Below are 14,790 nucleotides of genomic sequence, written 5' to 3'. Positions count from 1 at the left end.
CACACACACTCCCGCCACCACACATCTCTACAACACACACACATACTCCTTTAAACCCAATCTCATCTCCACCACACACACACACACACACACACACACACACACACACACTCCTACATACACATAATCACTCACATACAATCACTACATGAAATGATGCTTACCGTAGTTCCTCCAGTTTGCAGTTTTGATGAGAAAGAGCAGAAACATGTGTTCCACTCCTGAGTCGCAAGGCTCCCACTCAGGTCCAGCAGTCTGAGTCTTGAGGAGAAAGTGATGTAAGAGCAGAGCCAGATAGGAACAGCCCTTTCTCCTGTCAGGGATACAGTGCTGCAGCCTGAGACACATCATGATACATCTTGAATATTACTCCCCCAATCATCCACACACACACACACACACTAACTCCCCTCTGGTTCCCAACATACACATGCACACACACACACACACACCCCTCCCATACACACACACACACTCCCACACACACACACACACACACACACACACACACTCCTACATACACATAATCACTCACATACAATCACTACATGAAATGATGCTTACCGTAGTTCCTCCAGTTTGCAGTTTTGATAAGAAAGAGCAGAACATAAAAGTTCCACTCCTGAGTCGTGCAGGTCATTCCCACTCAGGTCCAGCAGTCTGAGTCTTGAGGAGAGTGATGTAAGAGCAGAGGCCAGATAGGAACAGCTCTTCTCTGTCAGGATACAGTGCTGCAGCCTGGAGACACATCATGATACATCTGAATATTACTCCCCAATCATCCACACACACACACACACACTAACACTCTCTCTGTCTCCAACATACACATGCACACACACACACACACACTCCCTCTCACCCATACACATCTCCACCACACACACACACACACACACACACACACACACACACCCTACATACACATAATCACTCACATACAATCACTACATGAAATGAAGCTTACCGTAGTTCCTCCAGTTTGCAGTTTTGATGAGAAAGAGCAGAACATAAAAGTTCCACTCCTGAGTCGTGCAGGTCATTCCCACTCAGGTCCAGCAGTCTGAGTCTTGAGGAGAGTGATGTAAGAGCAGAGGCCAGATAGGAACAGCTCTTCTCTGTCAGCTTACAGTTCTGCAGCCTGGAGACACATCATGATACATCTGAATATTACTCCCCAATCATCCACACACACACACACACACACTAACACTCTCTCTGTCTCCAACATACACATGCACACACACACACACACACTCCCTCTCACCCATACACACATCTCCACCACACACACACACACACACACACACACACACACCCTCTCACCCATACACATCTCCACCAAACACACAAACAACACACACACACACTCCCTCTCACCCATACACATCTCCACCAAACACACACACACACACACACACACTCCCTCTCACCCATACACATCTCCCACCAAACACACACACACACACACACACACACACACACACACACACACACACACACACACACACACATTACACCACTCACCCATACACACACATCTCCACCCACACACACACTCCCTCTCACCCATACACATCTCCACCAAACACACACACACACACACACACACACACACACACTCCCTCTCACCCATACACATCTCCACCCACACACACACACACACACACACACACACACACACACACACACACCCTCTCACCCATACACATATCCACCACACACACACACAAACCCACACACACACACACACACACCCTCTCACCCATACACATCTCCACCAAACACACAAACACACACACACACTCCCTCTCACCCATACACATCTCCACCACACACACACACACACACACACACACACCCTCTCACCCATACACATCTCCACCACACACACTGGGCTGGGACGGTAACTGCATTACGGTCATGTGGACCCCTACGCCGCTCCTGAAGGGGCGCACACAGAGATGGAGAATTGTGAGAGGAAGCATAGCCGTGCTTTCTGTCTTTGTGGAGAGACTTCCGTGCCTAGCTGCCCACCCGGCACTAGAATTTGTTCTGCTTCATATTTCTTGTTAAGCTAAACTGTGATTTGATACCCATTCTGTTAAATACACAGACCCCTATTTTGTTACAATGAGCCAAACTGTGTGTGTTTTCCCCTTTATGTTAATGGTGGAACAGCAGGAACGCACAAAGCCTATGGCAGGGCATTCAGGCCCTCACGACTACAAGCCCCCGCCACAGAGCTGTGAGAGCAACATCCTCTGCTCAACAACCTGAACCGCTTCTTTGCTCGCTTTGAAGCACAAAACAGCACCTGCCCACAGAAGACCCATCCCCTCTACATGAGCAGCCCCTGTGCCTCTCTGTCGACAGCGTGAAGAGGACACTTGCTGCTATCAACACCCGTGAAGGCAACAGGTCCAGACAACATCCCAGGTCGTGCGCTGAAGGACAGTGCGGGGAGCTTAAGGATGTCTTCACAGACATCTTTAACACTTCCCTGAAGCAAGCCATCGCCCCATCATGTTTCAAAGCTGCCACCATCATACCTGTGCCAAGAAAACTGCTCCATCCTGCTTCAATGACTACCGCCCTGTGGCACTGACACCCATCATCATGAAGTGCTTTGAGCGCTTGTCATGTCACATATCAAAGCCATTCTCCCCCACCCTGACCCCTTCCAGTTTGCATACCGAGCCAAGCGGTCTACAGAGGATGCAATCTGCTCTGCTCCCTCCACCCAGCCCTCACCCACCTGGAAAAAAAGAGACTCATATGTGAGATTGCTGTTTATAGACTTCAGTTCTGCATTCAACACCATAATACCACAACAACTCATCTGTAAACTTGACAAACTGGGACTCAGTACCTACCTCTGCAACTGGCTACTGGACTTCCTCTGTCAGAGGCCCCAAGTAGTAATGTTGGCAACAATACCTCAAGCAGCATCACACTGAGCACAGGGGCCCCCCAAGGCTGCGTGCTCAGTCCGGCTGCTCTTCACCCTGCTGACGATGACTGCACTGCAACCTACAGCAACAATCACATAGTGAAATTTGCTGACGACACAACTCTGGTGGGTCTCATCACCAAGGGCTTACGAGACTCAATACAGGTTGGAGGTCGACCATCTGACCACGTGGTGCAGGGACAACAACCTCCTGCTGAACGTCAGCAAGACCAAAGAGATTGTTGTTGACTTCGGAGAGGTCACACCCAACACCTGCCACTGACCATCGACGGTGCTGTGGTGGAGAGAGCGAGCAGCACCAAATTCCTGGGGGTGCACATCAGTGAAGACCTCTCCTGGACCACCAACACTGCATCACTGGCTTAAGAGAGCTCAGCCACCTGTACTTCCTATGAAACTCAGGCGAGCAAGTGCTCCACCAGCCATCATGACCACATTCTACCGAGGCACCATTGAGAGCATCCTCTCCAGCTGTATTGCTGTGTGGGGCGGAAGCTGCACTGAATACAACAGGAAAGCCCTGGGTATGCATAGTGAACACAGCTGGAAGGATTATTGGTGCTTCACTCCCCTCCCTGAAGGACATTTACACCACCCACCTCACCCAAAAGGCGACCAAAATTGTGAGTGATGCAAGTCACCCCAGCTCACAATCTGTTTGATCTACTGCCCTCTGGGAAGAGGTACAGAAGCCGGGCGCCTCCCAAGACTACCAGACTCACCAACAGCTTCATACACCAAGCTGTAAGGATGCTGAACTCTCTCCCTCCTCTCCCCCTCCACCCTCAGCTACATAACATCCTGGACATTGAACCCACAATGGCCGCCTGCACTACTCCACTTGCACACTTGAACACTTGCACACTTGTACACTTTACAACTTGGTGTTGTTGTCCTGAAAACACAACACTTCTGCTGCTCTTACATAACTTGCACCACTATGCCACTTTCTTTATTACTTAGGTCAAACAGAACTACCCAAGCCTTTTATTGGCCTGACTTTGCACTAGTATTTTATTGACTGTCTATGCACAATTTCAACCAAATTTTGCTGCTTTTATTTTTTCATTATTATATGTGCCCTCTTATTTACTTATTTACTTACTTTTTTGTTTACTTGAATGTTATGTTTGTCTGTGGACTTAAATTGGTAAAATATGTCTAGTCTTCACCGTGGGATAGTGAGAAACGTAATTTCGATCTCTTTGTATGTCTGGAACATGTGAAGAAATTGACAATAAAGCTGACTTTGACTTTGACTTTGACTTTGATGGTGGTGTCCAACTGCCCGCAAGACTCTCCCACACACACACTCACACACACACAAATACACACTCCAATCTACACCCACACCCTTCCCACACTTCCTCACGCACACACACTCTCTCTCATGCACACACACACACTGATTCCTGCCACCCACAATTTCAAACACAAACACACTCACAACCACTCCTCACACACTCTGCCTCTCTATCACACACACCATCTCTCCCACACACACACACACACACTCCAGTCTACACACACAGCCAGAACCTCCCCTTGGTGGCCTGGACGATCGAAGGCCTGTAAGTGCAGGTAAAAACGTGTAAAAGCAATAAGCGTTCAATAATAATCGCCCAGTCCTACACACGTACACACACATTCCTGCACACACACACACAGACACACAGCCGCCCCCTCTCTTTATCACGAAAGCAAACACACACACACACACACACGTTAGCACAGCGGTAGCATCGTGGTCCTGCACCATACATGGGTTTAGTGCCCACAGGGACCCACATTTGAGTCCAGCGTGAGGTCATTTCCTGACCCCAGTCCCCATCTCTCTCCCACCTGCTTCCTGTCTCATCTCTACTGTCCTGTCCATAAAGGCTAGAGAAGCACATGGACATCCAGTACGGTCAGTCTATACTAAAGTGCTGGAAGGCAGACATGACGTATGAACTGTAGTCTGGAGTGTTTGCTTAACTCTCAGCTCAGGGACAATGTCCTCCATCAGGACAGATCCTTCAACACGAACATCAGCTATCTGTTAAGGTGACTACTGATAATTGCTCTGGAAATCTCTCTCTCGCTCACACACACACACACACTGTGTGTTCACTGTGTGCTGAGTGTGTTTCACTAATTCACGGATTGGGATAAATACAGAGACCAAATTTCCCTCACGGGATCAAAAGAGTATATATACTTATACTTATACACTCACACACACACACACACAGTGTGTTACTTACAGAGCTGATGTGACTCCTGGCAGCACCTTCTGAAGAACTTCCTCTGGACTGAGGAGTTCAGTCTGATCTTCCTCTGGTGTCTTTATGTACTTCTGCAGGTCAAACTCAGCCAGCTGCTCCTCTGACATCTTAAACTGAAATTTCTTAGTCTCCCACTGTCCAGGTAAGAGCATCTCTACATGCAGATTATCTGTGCTCATTTTGTGCTCCACTACAGCATGGTGATTCAGCTCATTCAGACAGTAGAACAGGTTGATCCTTCTGTTTGAATTATATACATCTTCATCTCTGTTTGAATTATATACATCTTCATCTCTGTTTGAATTATATACATCTTCATCTCTGTTTGAATTATATACATCTTCATCTCTGTTTGAATCATCTTCATCTTCATCTCTGTCTGAGCTCCTCTGATCTCTGATCTTCTGTTTGACATACTGGGCTGTTTTCTCTGAGCTATCTGATTGGCTACTGCTCTGTGGCAGAAGGTGCTTTAAGAGATTCTGATTGGACTCCAGTGAGAGGCCCAGAAGGAAGCGGAGGAAAAGGTCCAGGTGTCCATTCTTACTCTGTAAGGCCAGGTCCACTGCAGTCTTGTGTAGGTCATGAAGTGTTGCAGCTCTGAACAGAGCAGAGAGCTGAGAGGTTTGCTGTTGGTCAGGCATGTTTCTCTGTCTGTTGCTGAAGCAGAGGAACACATACAGAGCTGCAAGAAACTCCTGGATGCTCAGATGCACAAAGCTGAACACCCTCCCCTGGTACAGCCCAGCCTCCTCTCTGAAGATCTGAGTACACACTCCTGAGTACACTGATGCTTCTGTGACGTCAATGCCACACTCTCTCAGGTCCTCCTCATAGAAGATCAGATTGCCCTTCTCCAGCTGTTGGAAAGCCAGTTTCCCAAGTTTGAATATCACCTCTTCATCTGTCTCTTTTCTCTTTGTGTACTTCTGTTTGATGCTTGTCTGAACTATCAGGAAGTGTGTGTACATTTGAGTGAGAGTCCGTGGCATTTTTACGTTCTCCGATTCTGATGTTCTCTCTACAACAGTGGCTGTAATCCAGCAGAAGACTGGAATGTGGCACATGATGTAGAGGCTCCTGGATGACTTCAGGTGTGTGACTGTTCTGCTGGCCAGGTTCTCATCACTGATTCTCTTCCTGAAGTACTCCTCTTTCTGTTGGTCATTGAATCCCCTTATTTCTGTCACCTGGTCCACACACTTTGAAGGAATCTGATTGGCTGCTGCTGGTCGGGTGGTGATCCAGAGGAGAGCAGAAGGAAGCAGATTCCCCTCGATGAGGTTTGTCAGCAGCACGTCCACTGAGGCTGGCTCTGTCACATCACAACACCTCGGGTTGGAGAGGAAATCTAGAGGAAGTCGACACTCATCCAGACCATCAAAAATGAACATGACTCTGTTCTCTGAACTGGAGAATATTCTGGAATCTTTGATTTCTGGGAAAAAGTGCTGAATAAGATCCACCAGACTGAGTTTCTCCTCCTTCATCGAGTTTAGCTCCCGGAAAGGAAGAGGAAATATGAAGTGGACATCCTGATTGGCTGTTCCTTCAGCCCAGTCCAGAATGAACTTCTGCACTGAGACAGTTTTCCCAATGCCAGCCACTCCCTTGGTCAGCACTGTTCTGAGGTGTTTGTGTTGTCTGTGAAAGGGCTCAGAGATTCTTCTCTCTTCTTCCAGGAAGTGTTCTTTTCTGCGTCTTTCCTCTTCCAGTAAGCGATTAAAGATGTCACTGCATTTGATTGGTCTGTCCTGTGCTTCTCTTCTCCAGGATGCCCTCTCTATCTGTCTGACCTCATGTTCATAACTGACCCCTCCTCCTCCTCCCCCCTCTGTGACGTAGAGGTCTGTGTAGATCTCTTGGAGGAGTCTGGGGTCTCCCTGATTTGGTACTCCCTCAACCAGCTGCTGAAACTTGCTCTTCAGAGTAGATCTGAGTTTCTCATGGATCTCTGCCTCCTCTGGTGTCCATCTGGATCAATGACAGAATCACACAAAACACACACATGAACATCATCATAGAACACCTGGGGAGAATGTTTATGCACAATCAATAGTGACTTAGAATTGGAAATTGATTTATTTAAAACAGGGACAATGCACAAATAAACATTAATCTTCTGATACAAGAGAGTATGTGTTTGGCCAGCAAAAATTATAGCAGTTATAGCAACAATTGCTAAGTTCCACCTGTAGTCCCTATAATCATGTTCTAAACATCATGTTCACATCATTTCCTCTTGAGATAAAGCAGAGTCTATGGGCTGCATTCAGTGAAAACAATCGCACGTTAATGAAGCTAGATAGAATGGCAAAAGTGTAAAGTTGATGACAGCTGGATTGAGTGACTTCAGTTGTCATAGATGGATGAATGTTTGTTTTCACTGAGTTGTTCCAAACCAGAAGTGGCCACACTGTTGAAAATTCTCATTCATTAGAAAAGACTAAAGTTCAGAAGTGTACCCTCAGGCTGGTGACAGGAATCAGTCTCGTTTTCTTGTCAGAGTGTGTGTGTGTGTGTGTGTGTGTGTGTGGTATGTGTGTGTGTATGTGTGTGTGTGTGCGTGCGTGCGTGCGTGCGTGCGTGCGTGTGCGTGCGTGTGTGTGTGTGTGTGTGTGTCATTATAATGTAGTAATTTGTGTTCATTTCCTCCCATAGACACACTGTAGCTACACGCACACAGGGGGGGTTTGTCCATATCATCAGAATATGTACACACAGGGGGGGTTTGTCCATATCATCAGAATATGGACATGCAGGGGGGTTGTAAACTATTAGAAACGGGCAGACAGTCATGGAAGGACAGTTTGCAGAAGACTGACAGTTGAGTTTATTTCTCTCGTATTCCTTGTAGTTAAAGGTGTAGTCAGCTATTGCGCAGGAAGTCGCATTTGTTGTGTTTGTTTATATATATTTTTTTTTAAATTGTCCAAAACAACATACATTATATTTTAACCAAGGACCAAAGGAAACACAATAGAGAGGTAGCTCACCCTTCCCTTCAGTATTCACAGAGAAACTCCACACAAGGCGTTCTTTGTGTTTGGGGGACACTTTGTTTGTTTCTAGTTTTTGGAGCCTGGGCTGCCTACAGAGAGTGTTTTTTTTACAGAGTATTCACGGAATGGGCAGCGAGCGGATCGCGAGGAAAATGATTGCTGAACGTGAAGAAAAAATTTTATGGGCTTGAAATCGCGTACAATCACTGACTTCACATTACTGACACAGCAGGCTTCCCTTACATAAACAGAATAAATAACATCATTACTACAGGAACAAATAATGTACAGTTCTAATATGGCATTACAGAATAGGGACCTAGAGGGACAGAAGGTTTCTAACATCAAATTAGGGGTGAACGATTTTGGAAAAAAATCTAATTGCGATTTTTCTCACCAATATTGCGATTGCGATGCGATATGCAATTATTTTTAAGCTCTTTATCTTCTGTCTTATTCAACAAAGACAAGCAATATATTATTCTATAGTATGACCAACACAAAATTAGATAAGTTAAACATAAACGGTTCTTTCTTGAAGCCCAGGCCTATGTTATGATGGCATTAGGTCATTGAATAAGATTGATGAATGAAATATTTTTTATTTAACTATTTTAATTACGTTAGTAGACCTATATTTGTTGAACTTCCAGCCTTGTAAACATTTAATGATTCTGATTCGTTTCTATTTCATGTAGATATGACCTTCTTTCGTTAGTTAACAGATAGGTCTACATGTAGTGGCACTGACACGGCTTCTCCTTGTCCTGTGCTCTCCATACACGCGCGCTCGCGCACACACACACAGACCCGCTCCTCTCCTCTGTAGGCTACTTGCACGTGAATCGGACAAACTACTGTAGATTGTTGTAGAGCAAATAAATGCGGCCGAATGACCGTTCAGCTCGGTGTTAACTAAAGGTTAGCATCATCAACACCGCAGCGCAATACGCATGCATGCAAATTAACTAGTTTGTTCATATCACAACAAAGCCAATCGCGGAGACAAAACTCTTTAAACAGGCAAAGTTATCAGCAGTTAGCAGCATGTGTGTAGAGCCTTAGCTGGTAAGCTAATGTTAGAACAGCTGGGTTTTTGGTGGTTAGCTGTGTCAACTACTTGCGGATAACATTATGCATCAATTCATTAACTGTGAGATGAAATGTTTGTGCCGCCAACCCCCTTGGATATAGCAAATGCTGTCACTGTACTCCAGTAAACAAAGTCCCCGGTGCACAGGTGAATGGCTGCTGTGCAGCCTAAACAGTCGTGGAGTTTTAATCGTCAGTTGGACAAGTGAATGAAGTTACCAGCCAGAGTAGCAGCACAGGGGAATTATGAACTAGAACCAGGGACATGGCAGGTTCGAGCAAAAGGTAATGAAGAGGTTTATTTTTAACCAAAGTAGCTCTACTGATCAGACCTTTCTTGACACTGTTAGCTGGTCCTCTTGCTTACGTTTTTTGCTTCTTCAGTGGTCGGTGAGAAGAGTCGGTGGCGCGTCGGCAAGCAAGTATAAATGCGTTGTGGTGACGTCACATATTACAAATCGCAGCCTTTGCGTTTGAAAATCGTGTTTCATCATATCGCGATATTATCGCAAATGCAATAAATCAGCCCTACATCAAATCCAACCTGACCGCTGTAGAGATGGTTTCTAAAGGATTATGCTAAATCTTGGCAGATTATCATCCATAATCTCACCTGTGTTCTGAGGCAGAGTCCTTCTCTTGTCTGGTCTTGTCTGTCCTCTTGGACTGTGTGCCTGACGCCCCCTGCTGGACACTGTTAACACAACATGACTCTAGTGAGTGTTTTCACATCTCCCTCTGAAGGACCACATTCTCTCTGTCTCTCTCTCTCGCTCGCACGCACGCAGGCACGCACGACACACACACACACTACACAAATTATAAACAACACACTACACACCATTACATCAATCCAAAACGTTAAGATATTAGTGAAAATACAAAAATAAGGTTACATTTAAGTAAAAAATGGTAATTCCACCGTGCTTCTGATTAACAATCTGGCGCTTCACATGGGAGGACTGATCATGCAGTGAGGTCACGGGAGCACACAGATGCTGAAGTTGCTTGTTTCTTCATTTCTGAATTGTAAACACCCTCAGGTGCATGAAAGGGGCCACACCGTGTATATTGTATTTTCATACCACATATTTGCTTTTTTTACAAGCTGATCTCATGAACACGCTTTTAAAGTTGGGTCCTCCTAGTTTACAGTCAGGCAGTTGAAGGTAGTATAGCGCCCCGTTATGGCTGATGATCCGAATGAGAGTAGGCCCAGGGATGACATGGGCTAATTTAAGGTACGGCCCCCTCTAATTTAAGCCGTGGCCCACTGGTTAGCACTCTGGACTTGTAACCGCAGGGTTGCCGGTTCGAGCCCCGACCAGTAGGCACGGCTGAAGTGCCCTTGAGCAAGGCACCTAACCCCTCACTGCTCCCCGAGAGCCGCCGTTGAAGCAGGCAGCTCACTGCGCCGGGATTAGTGTGTGCTTCACCTCACTGTGTGTACACTGTGTGCTGTTTATGTTTCACTAATTCACCAATTGGGTTAAATGCAGAGACCAAATTTCCCTCACGGGATCAAAAAAGAATATATACTATATACTTATACTTATATATATAGCCTTAACTATACTATATACTTATACTCTATGCACCTGAGGGTGTTTCTCAGTTGAAGCAGCGCCTCTATCTCCCATGGACTCTGATGAAGATGGAACCTAAATTGAAACGTTAGCCTTTTGCTGCACCGTTCAGAAATAACATATGAGCAACTTCAACATCTATGTGCTCCGGTGATCTCACCCTTTTCACCTCATAAGGTTTAGTTGCACAGGTTGTAAACACACTATACACAAGGTTTAGATGCACAGGTTGTAAACACACTATACACACTCTGCAGATACTGTATGTGAAATGTTAAGATATTGGCTAAAACACAAAAATAAGGATTAGTTTGTCAGCCGGTTTCACAGATTTGCTTACGTAAGAACGATAAGTCAAGTCTTTAAAAGTCTTTAAACTGGTTTTCAAAAGAGATTTCCCTTAAAAAAACTTTTTTTTTTAATTTTACAGCAACCATGTATTTGGGCTATCAATTTTCTTCCATAACCTAATTCGAATTTCATTCATTATTATTTTTAATAATCAAATTATATTCAAATATTTAATGCTCAAATTATGCCTATTATTAATATGTACGATGCATCTCTACACACTGTATAAACGGGGTTATGCATTGCCAATGCCACTATAAACGCGTGGTTGACTTGTTATATTGAACAAAAGCCCAGTCTACCAACGATATCTGAGCAACTTGAGTAGCCAAATTAGCAAGTATTTCCTGATTGGGGAAAAGCTTACTTTCTTTTTTTCTATCGGCCCTCGATTCCATGAACCAGAGAAGTGACAAAAGCACCGGACAGAGGACATAGCCTAGAGGAGGACATAGAGGACATACTGTAGCCTAGAGGAGGACATAGCCTAGAGGAGGACATAGAGGACATAGCCTAGAGGACATAGCCTAGAGAAGGACATAGAGGACATAGCCTAGAGGAGGACATAGAGGACATAGCCTAGAGGACATAGCCTAGATGAGGACATAGAGGACATAGCCTAGAGAAGGGAGGCAAAAACCTAATTCTTGCCTGCTTTGGCTGCGCGGTTCCTCATCCTTGGACTGTTCACCTACCTAGCTTCTCAGGGTGTAGCGTTATCAGATGTGCACTCGGGCTGCTCGCTGATTACGACATAGGCTAATTGTTATTTTTCCGAAAACGTTCCACACATCGCTGAAGAGTGGTGATCTCCGTGGGTGCAGTGCCCCATTCTGCCATATTTAGATTGTGCATTAGACGTGACAAAAGCATTTTGTTTTCACATATTCGCTAAAGTTAGCCAACACATAAAAAAACTCACCAAAACACCACATTCGAATAGTAATTTCCAAATTTGAATGATTTTTTAAATATTCGATTTATATTCGACTTTAGAAATTCGTTCCAACAGCCCTACCATGTATGTCCAAAAGACAATTTCTCTGCACACTAAAGTGTACTCTGATACACTTTACTCTAGCATGCTTCACATACTCTAGCATGCTATCGAGCAGACAGGGCCATTGTAAAGGGAGGTAAATCACGAGGAGGAGGAATCTGTGTTTACATCCGTGACGAATGGTGCCGGGACACTGTAGTAGTATGCAAACACTGCTCACCACTGGCAGAGTTTATGATCATAAAGTGCCGTCCTTTTTACCTGCCAAGGGAAATTACTGCGATTCTGCTAGTCGCAGTATACATCCCGCCTACCAACAACAACAGCGATAAGAACGCGGCTCTTAGTGAACTGTACCAGGCTGTCAGTGAACAACAGACGGCACACCCAGACGGTTTCACCATCTTCACTGGAGATTTTAACCATGCTGATCTCAAAACTGTACTTCCAAAGCTACACCAGCATGTTGATTTTCCAACAAGAGGAGATAACATCCTGGACCTGGTCTACACTGCACACAAAGGAGCATACAAAGCCACCCCCCTCCCCCACATTGGACTTTCAGACCATATCACTGTTATGCTAATGCCCGCGATACAGACAAAGGGTAAAAAGCGAACAAACCGGTTTGTAAGCAGGTAAAAGTGTGGCCTGAGGGAGCCTCCGATGCTCTTCAAGACTGCTTTGACACAACAGACTGGGAAATGTTTAAGCAGGCAGCCACTTACAACAACCGACAGACATAGGAGTATACAGACACTGTAACCTCTTACATCACCAAGTGCATCGATGATGTGACCCACACAAAGACATCATCACTGGCTAACTGGAAGCCATGGCTGACAGGGGATGTCCTCAGGCTGCTGAGGGCCAGAGACAAAGCCTACAGAGCTGGGGATGAAGCTGGCATGAAAACAGCGAGAGCCAACCTGTCCTTTGGCATCAAGGAAGCAAAAAGGAATACACTCACAAGATAACCACCCACTTCAAAGACAGCAGGAACGCACAAAGCCTATGGCAGGGCATTCCAGGCCCTCACGGGACTACAAGCCCGCCACAGAGCTGTGAGAGCAACATCCCTCTGCTCAACAACCTGAACCGCTTCTTTGCTCGCTTTGAAGCAAAAACAGCACCTGCCCACAGAAGACCCATCCCCCTCTGCATGAGCAGCCCCTGTGCCTCTCTGCCGACAGCGTGAAGAGGACACTTGCTGCTATCAACACCCGTAAAGGCAACAGGTCCAGACAACATCCCAGGTCGCGGCGCTGAAGGACTGCGCGCAGGGGGCTTAAGGATGTCTTCACAGACATCTTTAACACTTCCCTGAAGCAAGCCATCGATCCCATCATGTTTCAAAGCTGCCACCATCATACCTGTGCCGAAGAAAACTGCTCCATCCTGCTTCAATGACTACCGCCCTGTGGCACTGACACCCATCATCATGAAGTGCTTTGAGCGGCTTGTCATGTCACATATCAAAGCCATTCTCCCCCACCCTGGACCCCTTCCAGTTTGCATACCGAGCCAAGCGGTCTACAGAGGATGCAATCTGCTCTGCCCCTCCACCCAGCCCTCACCCACCTGGAAAAAAGAGACTCATATGTGAGATTGCTGTTTATAGACTTCAGTTCTGCATTCAACACCATAATACCACAACAACTCATCTGCAAACTTGACAAACTGGGACTCAGTACCTACCTCTGCAACTGGCTACTGGACTTCCTCTGTCAGAGGCCCCAAGTAGTGCGTGTTGGCAACAATACCTCAAGCAGCATCACACTGAGCACAGGGGCCCCCAAGGCTGCGTGCTCAGTCCGCTGCTCTTCACCCTGCTGACGATGACTGCACTGCAACCTACAGCAACAATCACATAGTGAAATTTGCTGACGACACAACTCTGGTGGGTCTCATCACCAAGGGGCGGCGAGACTCAATACAGGTTGGAGGTCGACCATCTGACCACGTGGTGCAGGGACAACAACCTCCTGCTGAACGTCAGCAAGACCAAAGAGATTGTTGTTGACTTCGGAGAGGTCACACCCAACACCTGCCACTGACCATCGACGGTGCTGTGGTGGAGAGAGCGAGCAGCACCAAATTCCTGGGGGTGCACATCAGTGAAGACCTCTCCTGGACCACCAACACTGCATCACTGGCGAAGAGAGCTCAGCCGCCTGTACTTCCTGCGGAAACTCAGGCGAGCAAGTGCTCCACCAGCCATCATGACCACATTCTACCGAGGCACCATCGAGAGCATCCTCTCCAGCTGTATCGCTGTGTGGGGGCGGAAGCTGCACTGAATACAACAGGAAAGCCCTGCAGCATAGTGAACACAGCTGGAAGGATTATTGGTGCTTCACTCCCCTCCCTGAAGGACATTTACACCACCCACCTCACCCCAAGGCGACCAAAATTGTGAGTGATGCAAGTCACCCCGGCCACAATCTGTTTGATCTACTGCCCTCTGGGAAGAGGTACAGAAGCCTGCGGCTCCCCAAGACTACCAGACTCACCAACA

The 14,790-nt window shown here is 46.4% G+C and overlaps 1 protein-coding gene across 7 annotated transcripts in view; it reads right to left on the bottom strand.

Moving 5' to 3' along the window:
• The window catches only part of LOC125308596 (NACHT, LRR and PYD domains-containing protein 3-like), a 72,605-nt gene that overhangs the window by 47,428 nt on the left and 10,387 nt on the right, over positions 1-14,790 (bottom strand). For 6 of the 7 annotated variants that reach the window (XM_048265153.1, XM_048265154.1, XM_048265152.1 and 3 more), the window contains 4 exons: positions 9,949-10,029; positions 5,221-7,215; positions 968-1,141; positions 565-738 (listed from right to left, as the gene is read on the bottom strand). In XM_048265153.1, the coding sequence (XP_048121110.1) occupies positions 565-738; positions 968-1,141; positions 5,221-7,215; positions 9,949-10,029 (2,424 nt within the window). The remainder of the gene's footprint in view (positions 1-564; positions 739-967; positions 1,142-5,220; positions 7,216-9,948; positions 10,030-14,790) is intronic. The other variant, XM_048265156.1, reaches the window with a different exon arrangement.

Source organism: Alosa alosa, chromosome 15 (genome assembly GCF_017589495.1).
Source record: "Alosa alosa isolate M-15738 ecotype Scorff River chromosome 15, AALO_Geno_1.1, whole genome shotgun sequence".
NCBI lineage: Eukaryota > Metazoa > Chordata > Actinopteri > Clupeiformes > Clupeidae > Alosa > Alosa alosa.
Note: the sequence above shows the minus strand (reverse complement) of the source record. Positions and strands in the feature narration are given on the sequence as shown.